The sequence below is a fragment of the Phyllostomus hastatus genome, unplaced genomic scaffold, assembly GCF_019186645.2.
Source record: "Phyllostomus hastatus isolate PE091 unplaced genomic scaffold, TTU_PhHast_1.1 phas_scaffold_755, whole genome shotgun sequence".
NCBI lineage: Eukaryota > Metazoa > Chordata > Mammalia > Chiroptera > Phyllostomidae > Phyllostomus > Phyllostomus hastatus.
The window spans coordinates 601,286-613,971 of NW_025334039.1; the positions used below are offsets into that span (position 1 = coordinate 601,286).

Sequence of the window (12,686 nt, forward strand, 5' to 3'; positions counted from 1 at the left end):
CCGTCCCTGACTGCTGGGCCTTTCACTGCTTCGCCCAGACAGCCCCCTCCACGGCAGGGCCCACGGCTGGCAAGTCTCCCCACACTCGGAACGGCCGACCAGCAGACAGCCAAGGCGGCCCCAGAGGAGAAGCGGAGTGAAGCCAGCAGGAGAAGGGCCGCAGTGGCGTGGGCTCCGTTCCCCGGGCTGGGCCCCAGCGCTCCTTCAGGGGAGGAAGCTGGCACTGAGCTCTCCCCACGCCGCTCCGCCCACCCCCGCACTCACCTGGATGAGGTTGAGCACCTTGTCGTGCACAATGGTGGGTGGATTGTTCTTGGGCAGGATGGTCCTCACCAGCACACCCTCCACGAAGTCCTGGCTGGCCACCAGCACGTGGAAGCGGTGCCCGCAGTTCTTGACACAGGTTTCCAAGACCTGGAGGCCGGGAGGCGCCCGCCAGCCCCCGTCAGAAGGAGGGAGCACCCAGGGCCCCACCCTCACGCTCTGTGCGTGTCCCAGAGGGCAGCCCGAGAGAGAACGGGGCTTCCTGAGGTGAGGCCTGGCACTCGGAGGAGCAGGTCGGTGCTGGGGCTTGGGCTGGTTCACTGGCGAGTAGGGCAGGGGGCGGGCAGGGGCGGGCAGGGGGCAGTGTGCTGGCCAGAGGCCCCTCGCTACGTGGCCTCAGTGCCCACAGCACCCGGTCCTCATGCTGTTCCTCAGCTGAACAGTCTGGAGGGGAGGTGGCTCTCCAGGTGGAACCCAAAGAGAACATTCAGTCAAGTGGTGAACCCGCGGCCTGCTCCTTGTTCCCGTTCCCGGCAGGAGTGGCCTTTGCCTTCCAGCGTGCCTGGATTCTCCCGGATGCAATGCTGCCATGGGGCAGGCTGGCACAGACCTCATGACCCCAACGCAGGACCCTGGGCCCCTACTCCACTCTCAGACCCGCCCTGACAGCCAGGGTGCCCACTGCCTGGCCTGTGCTGTTGTGGGCAAGGACTGTCCTCAGCCACCAGCATTAGTTTTATGCTCATTTTTCAGGCGGGGCGTCCAAGCGCCAACTGGGCCTGCCAGGCTTCCTGCCCCCGAGAAGCGTGGGCTCACTGGGCTTCTCTGTCACCTGCAGGCCCTCTGGCCCGGAATCTCCAATGCCGGCTCTGGAGGGATGTGGACTCCCAAGCCAGAAGGTTGGCGAGAACCTTCTCCAAATGGCCTTTCTTGCCACTCTGTGTCTGCCAAGAGTGTAGCTAGCATGGTGCTTTGCCCACGGACCTTTCCCGCCCAGCCCTCGGAAGAGGAGCCCCTTGGTGACTGGGGGTCCTGCTGGGCCTGGGAGACCGCCCCAGTGGACCGGGGCCCTGCCACGGACAGATGGACAGACAGGACACTCACTGTGAGAGCCAGCATCACCTCGTGGAAGTTCTTATTCCCCGCGATTCTCTTCTTTATCGCTCGAAAGGCGTCTTTGGGGCTGAGCAGAGGGACAGAGGAAGGACAAGGACGGGCTGAAGCCTGTGGCCTCCACACTGGACATGGTGCTGCCTGCCTAAGGTCAGGGGGTTCTGGGAAGTGGGGGTGGCTCTCAGTAACAGTCCTCCCTGGGTCCTGTCCCTGTTTTCTGTGTGTCCAGGTTCTAATCCCACCCCACCATACTCTGCCTGTCCCACCAAAATCCTCTTGGCAGGTCTTGAGTAGGTGGCAGGAGTTTCCAGGGTGTGGTCCTGGGGCCCCTGCATCAGAGCACTGCGGGGGAGAGTGTTTGTTAAAAATGCAGAACCCTGGGCCTCTGCTCTCGGTCCCCTGAACCAAACCCCGAGGCGGTCTGCATGTTTACTGCCATGCCCCAAGGGCTTCTCGTGCAGACTGAAGTTCAAGAACCAGCAGCTGCGGGCACGGAGTCCTCATGCCGCACCCTGGCCAGCTCCCTGCCTGTCTACCCTTTCCCTCGAGTCTGGTAACTATCCTCGTGTGCTGGCCCCTGCCGGGTACTGGGGACACCCTGGGGAACAAGACCACATGGCCCAGGACCCTGGTGACAGCTGGGGAAACGGCGGGTCCCGTGGTAACAGCAAGCGGGTGTGGGGAAGGGCCAGGGATGGCTTCTCCGAGGCGGTGGCGTGACAGCCAGGTGAGAAGGACTAGAGGGGCGAGCCGTGGGCCAGCCGTGGGTGCGGGGATGGAGGGGGGACAGAGGCAGGAGCCCGGACCAGGCCCCTGGAGGCAAGTCGGGAGAGTCAAGAGCCCTGACAGGGCCACTCGGCATGAGAGGAGGCAGCAGGAGAGCCTTCCTGGGGGTGGACTCCAGGAGAGGACAGAGCCGTGGAGGCCTGTCAGGGCTGTGACGAAGAGGACACTTGGGGTGAGGGACCCTGGACGCTGATGGGGAGGCCTGTCCCGGAAGTGTGAGGCAGGTTGTGCACCCAGTGCCCTGGGGCAGGCTCCTTCCTGGGGGCAGCTGGTTTCCGCCACCGGCTGGGCTACTCCAGCTCCAAAGGGCCTTGTCTCCACTCCTTACAGAGGGCCCAGGGGAAGGGCACAGCATTAGATGTCCTGGTGTGTGCACCATTGCTGTGGGCCTACTACGTGCCGAGCACTCTGCTAGGGGCCCAAAGTAGATGACAAGGAGGCCACCACCTGATGGAGGAGTGGACAAGAGACTCAAGTGCAGATGACAAGCTTAGTGAGGCGAAAGTCCGCCTGCCTGGCTCGCTGCTGGGTCCCCGTGCTCAGTGAAGTGCCTGGAACCCGAGGAGGAGCTCAAACCGACACACGTGTCCCAGCCCTAGGCCTGTCAGCGTCTGCGAGGGGGATGGGGACCTGCCTCTCCAAGGACCCAGCAGCGACTCAGCCCTGTTCACAAAGCCCCTGCTGTCTGCCCACCACCCACTCCCACTCTTACAAGTCCCCATGCAGGTCAGAGTATCCCCTCCCGGCTCCCTGGGGCAAGCCCACGGAGCACCGCTGGGGACAGTGGAAGGGGCCAGCAGCTCTCCTGATTGGCCTTCACTGGGTGACGCAATTGCCCACAGTGACTCTTGGGCTCCAAGCTGGGTGTCCCTGCCCACTGCCCGCTTCCAGCCTGCCCCTCTGCAGAGAACAGCCTGGCCGAGGGGCACCCCTCGCAGGACAAGTGCAGGTCCCGGTGAAAAACGGAGGGGGAAACGAGACCCTGCTCTAAGGGTTGATCCTGATTTCCCAGAACAGAGGCCTTGCCCGGCTGCACTTCCTTCTGGCGGTGGTCACCACACGCCTCCCGACTCTTCCCGAGAAGGACAGTGGGCACGGCACCCCTGCTCTGGCCCTGGGGGGCCTTGGGCTTATGGCTGGAGGGACTGAAAACAGTTTTGCTTTGAGGACAAAGACCCAGAGAGGTAAGAGGACCTGCCCAAGGTCACACAGCTGATCAGCCACGGCTGTCAGAGGCCAGGAGCCAGGACCGGGACGCTGCCCCCACACAGTGGGCTTGGCAGGGCTCCTGGGTGCGTGGCAGGGCACCGACAGTGCTCGGCCGGGGCCGCCTCAGCGCTGCCTCACTCTCCCGCCCTCCTCGCCGCTGGTTTCACGAGTTAAGGACATGAAAGTCTGTCCTTGTCCCTGAGAAAGCGGACGTCCTTCACCCACATGCCAGCTCTCAAGATGCAGAAAGGTGCTTGGGGCCACTTTCCAAGTCTGAGTTGCCAGCGGGCCCTGCCCTAGGAAGATGCTGCCTGGGTGAGGTCCTGGGGAGAGCCGGTGGGCTGGGGTGCTGCTGGGGGGCTGGGTGGGCTGGCAGTGTCCAGGATCCTGCTGGCCAGCTGCACACGCGGCGTCTCTGGGCCTCTCACCCGCCTGACGAGGGGCTGATGGGATCTCGGCTCTGACATGCCACGTTCCTGCCGGGGGTGGGGCTTAGATGCCCCCTGCACCCCTTCTGGCAGCAGCGGTCACGGAGGGGTCTGCCTCTGCGTACTGAAGTGGTGGTGGGACCGGGGTGCGGGGGGGGGGGCTCTCCGGCAGGAGGCAGGGTGTGGCCGAGTGCAGGCTGCGTGACGCTTGGCTGTCCCACTGGTGCCCCGACTTACCCTTCCTCCGTCTCGTTGATGATGTCGCAGATCTCCATGTTGAGGGCCCAGTCTTCGCTCTGCAGGGAGCCATCTGTGGCTTTCTCTGAGGAGAAGGGATCGCCCGTCACCAAGGCATGTCGGGTCCCAGGGGACAAACTCAAACACTGGGGTGGGAGTGCGGGGGGGGTGGTGAGGAGGGCAGGAAGAGATGGAGGGGAGGGGGGACAACAGATGCTTTCTGGGCACCGAAGAGGAGCCAGGAGTTGTGTAAACCATGCTGCCCACATCACTTAGTTCCTATCAGCCGCCACACTGGGCCGGGCCACTCTCCTCCGACAGCCGGGGGAGCCGTGGCTGCCGTTCCAAGCGCAGCAGCAGCGGGTGAGGGCTCCAGCAGGGCTGGCTTCAGGGCGCTCGTTTCTGACATGCCACACAGAGAGCGCTTCGTCTTGTTTTTACAAATAACATACTTCTTCTGACTAGGTCACTATTCACATGGCTCCCAGAGTTCCAAACTGGCAGGTAGCGCGGAGTAAGCGGATCTGCCCCCCCACCCCGCCCCCACTTCCCAGAGGCCCCCCCCATTGGGACCCATTTCCCCTCCAGTCTCCCAGAGACACTCTTCACCTGTGAAGGGAGACCCAGACTCGGCTACCAGCAGGGGGCCTGGCCTTGGCCTTCCCCTCGGAGCCAGGTTCCCCTTGTCTGCAGACTGAGGGCACACCCAGCCACCCTGCAGCACTGCTGCGTGGTGACGATGGTAACAAATCAGTAACTGGTGGTGGCAGTTTTATAAAAAAATGGAAGGTCACACAATATAAAATTAACGTTTTAAAGTGTACAATTCATTCGGTGGTGAGCACGCAATCTAATACAAAGGATGGATTACAGAATTGTACACCTGACTGAAGCCTGTATAATTTGGTTAATCAGTGTCTCCTCAACAGATTCAGTAAAAAGGAAAAAAAAGAATTGTACCCTTGAAACCTATATAATTTTATTACCCAATGTCGCCGCCAGAAATTCAGTAAAAATTAAAATAATAAAGCGTACAGCTCAGTGGCACTTAGGACATTCACAGTGCTGCACGACCACCATCTCTACCCCGTTCAGGCTGTGCTGATTCTCAGGGTAAGGCTTCCCGGCCAAGAGTCAGCCGCAGGCGCTGAAGCCTGTCAAGGCCAGGCGCAGCGGCCCTTTGCTGAGGGTCTGCTGGGTGCATGGCCCAGGCTGGCCCCCTTTCCTCCCGTCGCGTGAGAGGCGGCAGGTGGACGAGGATCATGGGGACGGATGAGGCGGGGACACTCACACATGTTCTTTAAACAGCCCCCTGCCATCCCCCCACTCCCACCGCCACCTTCACGGACCGCCGCCCCCTTCTGGTCCCACGTGCACACAGAGCGGTCTGGAAGTAGGTTCCACCGAGGCGCGCACCGACAATCTTGTGCGTCGCTTTTTCCGGGCAGCACTCTGTCACGCACATGACCCCTGGCTGCTGTGTCGGGCACACGCATGCGTTCCCACCACACGTAGGTGTGAGACAAGACAGGGCTTTGTCCCATTTCAAGGTTCAGACAGTGAGACCCCAGTGTCCTGACACAGGGCACCCTGCAAGGACCCCTCCCTCAGGGCCGTCTCCTTGGCTTCCGGACCCTGGCCCGGGCGTGGAGTGCTCGCACACCCGTGGCCCGATGGACCTGCCGGCACAGCACCGTCGGCCACCTGTCATCTACCAAGAGTGCTCGATGGCCCGGGCATGTGGAAATGACGTGATGGCACAGCCGTCCTGCAAGGACAGGTTCACAGGGACAGCTGAGGCTCAGGGAGGCTGAGTGGCCCCTCACTCGATGTACAGCTCCTGAGGTGTCAGGCCTGCTCTGGGCACTGGGAGTGCAGCAGTGGACCAGACGGACATGGGCCCAACCCCGTGGTGCCCAAAGAGGCCAGGCTTTGAGCCCAAGCCTGTCAGGACAGAGGAGGGTGTCTCCATGGGAAGGGCCCTCTTCCCACCAGGCAGGCAGAACCGTTCCATAGGGCAGTCCCTGGGCGGGGCCAGCACAGTCAGCTCCCCATAACTGCGGCTCCTGTGACCTCAGTTTTGGTTTGGCCTGACTTCATTCCATCCTGGGTCCTACCTTGGGCCCTGTGGCCAGGTGGATGCCGGGATGGCCCAGGACACATGCCAGGCAGCTGAGCCATCCAGGCAGGGACCCGGCAGCAGGGTGGGTTGATTTATTCCCTATATTATGGCTGGGGGAGGGGATGGGGAAGGTCTCCCTTTAAAAGGGTTGAAAGATGGACTCATTTACCTTACAATTCTGTCCTGACTCTGGCTTCTTTGTGTGACACTCTCCATCCTTGGGGACTCACACACTTACTGAGCTACACGGGAAGAACCAGAGAGCTGGACAAGTACCCTCTGAGCAGAGGGGGTCGACCCTGCTCTGGGTGGTTTATGGTCCAGTGGCTAACCACCCACGCAGAACCTGCTCCTTCTTCAGAAGTCACATCTCAGGGAACCCCAGTCACAAGGGCCAGGAGGGTGAGTCATCCCTGACTCCTGGCCTGCCTCTGCCTGGCACGTTCCAGCCCCTGACTCTCCCTCCATCCTCCCCATTCCCTGCTCATCCCGCCCTAAGCCACTGCCCCAGCCGGCCACCACCATCTATCTCCCTCTCGGACCGCTGCCTCAGCTCCTCCTGCCCTGCTCCTCCCCAGCCATTCCCTCTCCTGCCCAGAGTAAACTCCCTGAAACTTGAAAGGGATTGTGTCCCTCTGTGCCGCAGAGCCTTCAAAGACCCCCAGCCTTCAGCTGGGCCTCCAGGCCCTTCTCCATTAGCGATGCTTTGACTTCCTCAGTTACATGCTGCGTAACGCCCAGTGCCACCAGCTGCTTCCACAGAGCGCAATTAACCCTCACAGACAGACAAGGTGCACGGTGCCGCCCTCCTCTCACTGATGAGGGCGCTGAGGTGCAGAGACGTCACAGAGCAGCAGGGGAGGAGCGGCCACTGATGCCTCTGGCCCTGTCTCTCTTCCGGGGTCAGGGAACTCTGCTGTCCCAGACGCGGTCTCTGGACCACCCAGGCCCCCTGCCCGCTGGCTCCAGGGCCAAGTCTCACAGCAGTCCCTCCATCAGATCCCTCGAGACCCTGCAGTGAGCCCCGAAAATGACAGACCCCTCCCCTCCCCTGAGGGTGAGAGCGCAGGTTTTAGAAGGGATTATGGTCACTTTGGAAAGGCAAGTAGGCAGGTACGGGGGCAGCTGGGACACCTGTGAGGCAGGACTGTCATCCCAAGGAATCAGGATGGGGGCAGAGGGACCTGAGCACGGCTGGCACACTCTGTGGTCCAGCACTGGCCAGAGCCGTTTGGAGGATGGAGGGAGAAGGGGAGCTCCTAAATAGGAAGGGGGAGAGAAAGAGGCAGGAGAGAGACAAGGCCTATCCGAACAATTTCAGCAGACGGAGGGTGCGCCCAGGTTGGGACGGCCCGGCCCACCCATCACTTGCAAACTTCCTGCCATCAGGTCTTGGCTAGATGACAGGGTTGGGGAGACTTCCTCAATTAAGACCTCCCTGGGGGCAGGTGTGCTCCATTCAGGGCGGACATTTAAACCCACAGGAATCTGGGCACATTGGTTTTGTTTCTGTGTTTAACCACAAATGTAACTCAGCTTGCTATTTTAAGAAGGGAGAATAAAAACTGACAGTGGTTACCAGTTCCAAGGGAATGACAGCTGACTTCCTGACCTCTGAGCTGTTGGCAGTGACCTTCAAAGGCCCCAGCAGCAGTTCTGCTCTCGTCCCCAGCTCCCGAGGAAGCCAGGCCCGCAACCCCCCACCAGCCATTAGGCTGAGCTGCTGTCCGGAGCTGGCCAGCCTGTGGGTGCAGATCACTGGGTGCCTGTCTATCTGCTCAGTAGCCTGTCCTCTCCACGCTGGGCCTGGTGCAGACACCACCCGCCCAGAGGGCTCCGGAGAGCCAGCCTGGCACCGTGGCGAGCACCGTCAGGGAGGGCAGTGGCACTGGTCTGCAGTGGCACAAGTGTGGCCCCACCTCTTCACTTGGACACCATGGGCAAGGGCCCAAGCCCTCTCAGTGTCCATTTTCTCATTTGTCAAACCGAGATAAGACTGCTGGCTTGGCAGGACACTGAGACCTTTCAGTCAGGCAACACATGTGCAATGTCAGGCAAAGAGCAGTGACCAGCCATTGCTAGGTGCCATGACGTGGCAGAGAGCAGGAAAGAGTGGCCACCAAAGACAGGGCAGCCCCAGGCCCCTGGTCCTGGCCTGTTCATCCCTGGGGAACCGTGGCCTTCCCAGCCACAGGGAAAGCCCTGCTCTTTCCGCCGCTTTGGAGAGGGCCGTTTCTGCGGGAATGCGGTCAGCGTCACGGCTGCAAGCCACACTGACGTCCTAGTCCCCAGTCAGCCAGGAGGGGGCCGGCCTAGAACCTTCTCCCTATCCTGCATGTTCAACCAGTCCCCAAGTGCCGTGAACTCCAGCTGCTCAGTGTATCTCGGAGTTGTCCCCTCACCCCACCACCACTGTGGCAGCTCTGGGTCAGCACCTGTCACCTCCCCTGCAGTCCTGGGCCACCATCTCCACACTCTTGCAACACAAATCCAAGCAGTACTTCTCTCTGTCTAAAAATTGTCCAGGGCTTCCCTCCCACTCACTGCCTGAGGGTCAAAGCTGAACACTTCAGGGCTGGGAGGGACCGTGGGACTGACCTCGGCCACAGTCAGCTGTGTCCTCCCCACTCTATGGCTCTTCCTCCTTCTTGCCTCTACCTGGAATGTCTTTTTCCGACTCCGTCAGGCACTGGTTCACAGCAGACTATGACACAGAACACCAGTGACTTGCCCCCGCTCACACAGCTCGTAAGTTGCAGAGCAGAGATTCGAACCCAAAGAGGTCTGGTTTCCAAATCCATACTCTTAACCACTAGGTTACGTGACCCTCCAACACACTCAGAACTCATGTCCAGGCCCCGGGGGGGAGACCTCAGTGAGAAAAGCCGACCAGGTCTTGCCCTCGGGAGGTTGATGTCTAGTAGGAGGCCACCACTGACACTGCGAAAGGCAAACAGGCCGTGACAGAACAGACCGGGCGCTGAGACAGCGTAGGGGTGTGAGACTCACAGAGTATCACACGGAAGAGGAAGTACAGGGCTGATCTTTTAAGGCCCCGCCCCAGAGCCAGCTCCTCAACGGGGCAGGCTGTGTCACTTGCCACGCTGCACTGTGACAGCAATGTCATGAATAACAGTGACAAGATGACCAGCACTCACTGAATGTCAGCCTGTAAGAGATATGCTGAGAGTCCTCACCCACCACATGTGGGGGCGGCTGGCCCCGTGCCCGGGAGTGGAGGTGGCGGCAAAGCCAGGCCTGGCCCTGGCTGGTGTGGCTCAGTTGGTGGGAGCGTCCTCCCATATCCCAAAAGGCTGCAGGTCTGGTCCCCGGTCCAGGAGCGTACAGGAGGCAACCAACCGATGCTTCGCTCTCCCCGTCCCCATCTCTCTTAAAGCAATGAAGAATTCCTCAGGTGAAGCTAAAAAAAAGCCAGGCCTGTGTCCTCTAAACTCACGCACTCCCACTCTGCTCAGCCCCCTTCCCTGAGGGCGCGGCTGCTCCCCGCCCCCGGTGGGCTCCAAGCTCTTGGGGACACCGCCCTCTCGGGGGCCTGCTCTCCGGTGGGACAGAGAGCGGAGGCTCCCACGTCTGAGGAAGGGCTCCCACGTCTGAGGAAGGGCTCCCGAGCCTCCAGACAGCCTCCAGACAGCCTCGCTGCTCCGGCCACTGCGGCCACCCCACCCTGGGTGGCCTTCACCGCTCCCCGACCCTAAGCGCCCCTTTCCCATTCCTGAACCCCCCGATACCGGGATGTTTCTTACAAAGGATGCCCTATCGGAGCTCAATTGGCAGCTTAAAAAAAAATACTCCATGGTGTCTTAGGATCGGAGGAATATGGTTTGTAAGCAGTAAGGGAGTGCCTTCTAGGCCGACGCCAAGAGCGGGCCCAGTCCCGCCCTAGGCTACAACCACGTCTAGGGCAGGTCTCACTGGGCCGGGGGATGGGCACAGGCCGGCAGCTAGCTGACCATAACGGAGAACACAGCCACGTGCTGCATCAGCCTAGGTGGCTCCCATGGGCCCCTTTCTGGGAGCCGCCTCCTCGGCCCGGCGCCCGGCCAGCGCCAGCGCAGGCTCGGCCTTTTCCATTTCAGACCGCGGTCGCCGAACGCCGAACACCACGCCAAATGCCGTCTCTCCAGCACAAAGGAACTTGCTTCTATCGCTCAAAGGAACCAGAGTGAACCTCTGTGAAGATACCCACCTAGTCTTTCTGTTTTCAGGCTTTAAAAAAACACATCTGTACAATTTTTAAAAGCGTATAATGGTACTGTGGTTATGGCTTATTTGTTTTAAAGTGATAATCCCATTCCATGCCTTTTAGAGACACCCTGAAATATTTATGACCGAAACGATGTGGTGTTTGGAATCTGCTGTAAGCAGCGTTCCCCTGATGACCTCCCCACTCACCATCTGTCCCCACCCCGAGGGCCCCCTACCCCATCCCCTGTGGCTTCTGACTGCCTTCTGCATGCCTCCCCCCGCCCATCTGTTCACCTCTCCGCCCTCCCACGAAACTCTCGGAGCTGCTACTGTCTGTCCAGTTCTGGGCCAGGTGCTGGCGGGGTGGGGGGGGTGTGAAGATGAAGAACAGAACCCCTGCCCTTGAGGAGGCCCTCCAGTGGTCAGGGTAATAATGGCAGGGCAAACATTTCCGGTGCAAGACGGAGAAGTGAGGGGACGGGAGTCAGTGCGGAGTCCTGGGGGCACTGCGAGAGGGACAAGCCCCGGGTGGAGGGAGCCGGGAGGGGTCAGTGGAGGTGCCACCTGAGCGGAGCACGGAGCACGAGCTGCCAGGTTGGGGGGGTGGAGAAGGGATATTCCGTAGCATGGCGGCACTGGCTGAATGAATGAATCAGTGATGGATCACCAGCGATGATGGGAAGAAGCGGGGAGAAGAAGGGCGCGAGGGTCCGCCTGAGGGACTGGGGGGAAGTGACCTGAGGCACGCTGAGGTCCCAGGAGGGCGTGAGGCAGCCAGGGGAGACAGCAGCGGCTGCTAAGGCAGAGGGAAGTGTGCTGACGGTTTGGGACGGACCGGCCTCACTCTGGAAAGAGGGCCCCCGGCACGGGGCCACACCACACCCCACTGTGGCAGCCGCCTCCCGACCTAGCCACACCCGCCCCTTCCTTCTTGCCCATCCTCAGCAGCCATCCCCTCCCCTGCACGGCACCTGGTCCAGAAGCGGGCAAGTGACCTGGCTCTGATCCCTGGGGAAGGAGGGGATATCTGAGGGCAGCGGCACTGGGAGGCCCCACCTAGGACACGGGGCCCGGCGGTGGGGGGTCACAGCCCAGGAAGGGGAATGCCTTTCCCCCCTTCTCCTTCCTTCCTCTCTTTTGGGAGGCTGGCATGGCAGCATGGTGCTGGGGGCTTGAGCCTGGGAGGTAACCAGCTCAGAACAAAAAACTCAACATGCTAAGGACAGAGAAAGGGGCTGGATCTTTAAAGACATCATTGAGCTGTCACACCAACCCTGAAACCACTGGCCTTGACTTCTTCTTAGGTGAGCAAAGCACGTGAAGGCAGGCTTAGCCTTTGGTGGCTGGGTTTCCTGTCACCTGCAGCCAGAGTACCCCCGACTGAGAGCCCTCACGGTGTACAGAGTTCCGAGGCCCTGGCGTCCCCATGGGACTGCTGAGCTATGGAAGCAGAGCTACCCCGGGCTTCACAGGTGCTGGATAGGCAAGACACTGGGTGGAGACCCGGCCCAGCCCTCGTCCCCACTTCCTCATTCCACCAGCCTGGGCCTACCGGGTCAGCCCTGCTCCTCCTGGCTTCTGTGCCCCTTCTGGCTTCTGTGCGCCTCCCAGGAGTGTGCTCCTCCCCACCTCTACCCCTGAACTCAAGATCCGAAGCCCCCCCTCAAGGTAAGGTCTCTCTGTGGAGCAGGCCCTGGTCCCCCAAGCGGCCTGCTTCCTCACTCATTGGGCCAGCAGCATGTAGCACAGACCACAGCTGTCAGCTCTGTGCAGTGGAGTTGTCAAAATAACGACAGCATTGATTTCCTTGTCTGTCTCTTCCACTAGGCTGTGAGCTCAAGGGTGGAGATTATAGCTCGTGAATCGCCAAATTCTTTCCAGTCGACAGGACTGGGCTGGTGACAAAGCCGCAGGAAATGTTTGCTGAATGACTGAAAGAAGGATGAGGCCATACTCATCACGACAGCGAACCTTTGTAACAAGTTATATTTTTAAAAATTTTAATTATTTACTTTTTTAGAGAGAGGGGAAAGGAGGGAGAAAGAGAGGAAAAAAAACACACAGGGAAGAAATGGATTGGCTGCCTCCTGCATGCTCCCAACCAGAGACATGGCCTGCAAACCCAGGCATGTGCCCCGACCGGGAATCGAACTGGTGACCTTTCATTCCACAGGCTGGCACTCAATCCACTGAGCCACACCAGCCAGGGCTAACGCTTTAATTTAAATAAAATGCTCCCACCCTTTGGTCCCCATTGATCCCATAGTAGCTGATGTGAAGAAATACCAATCTTTCTTCCAATTGGCAGTCCTCTAAGTATT

General features: G+C 60.3%; 1 protein-coding gene across 2 annotated transcripts in view; it reads right to left on the minus strand.

Annotated features, from left to right (window-relative positions):
• Positions 1-12,686, minus strand: part of TOM1 (target of myb1 membrane trafficking protein) — a 38,692-nt gene that overhangs the window by 17,615 nt on the left and 8,391 nt on the right. For both annotated transcript variants that reach the window (XM_045826569.1, XM_045826568.1), the window contains exons 2-4: positions 4,038-4,122; positions 1,369-1,447; positions 265-414 (exon numbers count right to left, since the gene is read on the minus strand). In XM_045826569.1, coding sequence (XP_045682525.1) covers positions 265-414; positions 1,369-1,447; positions 4,038-4,122 — 314 coding nt within the window. The remainder of the gene's footprint in view (positions 1-264; positions 415-1,368; positions 1,448-4,037; positions 4,123-12,686) is intronic.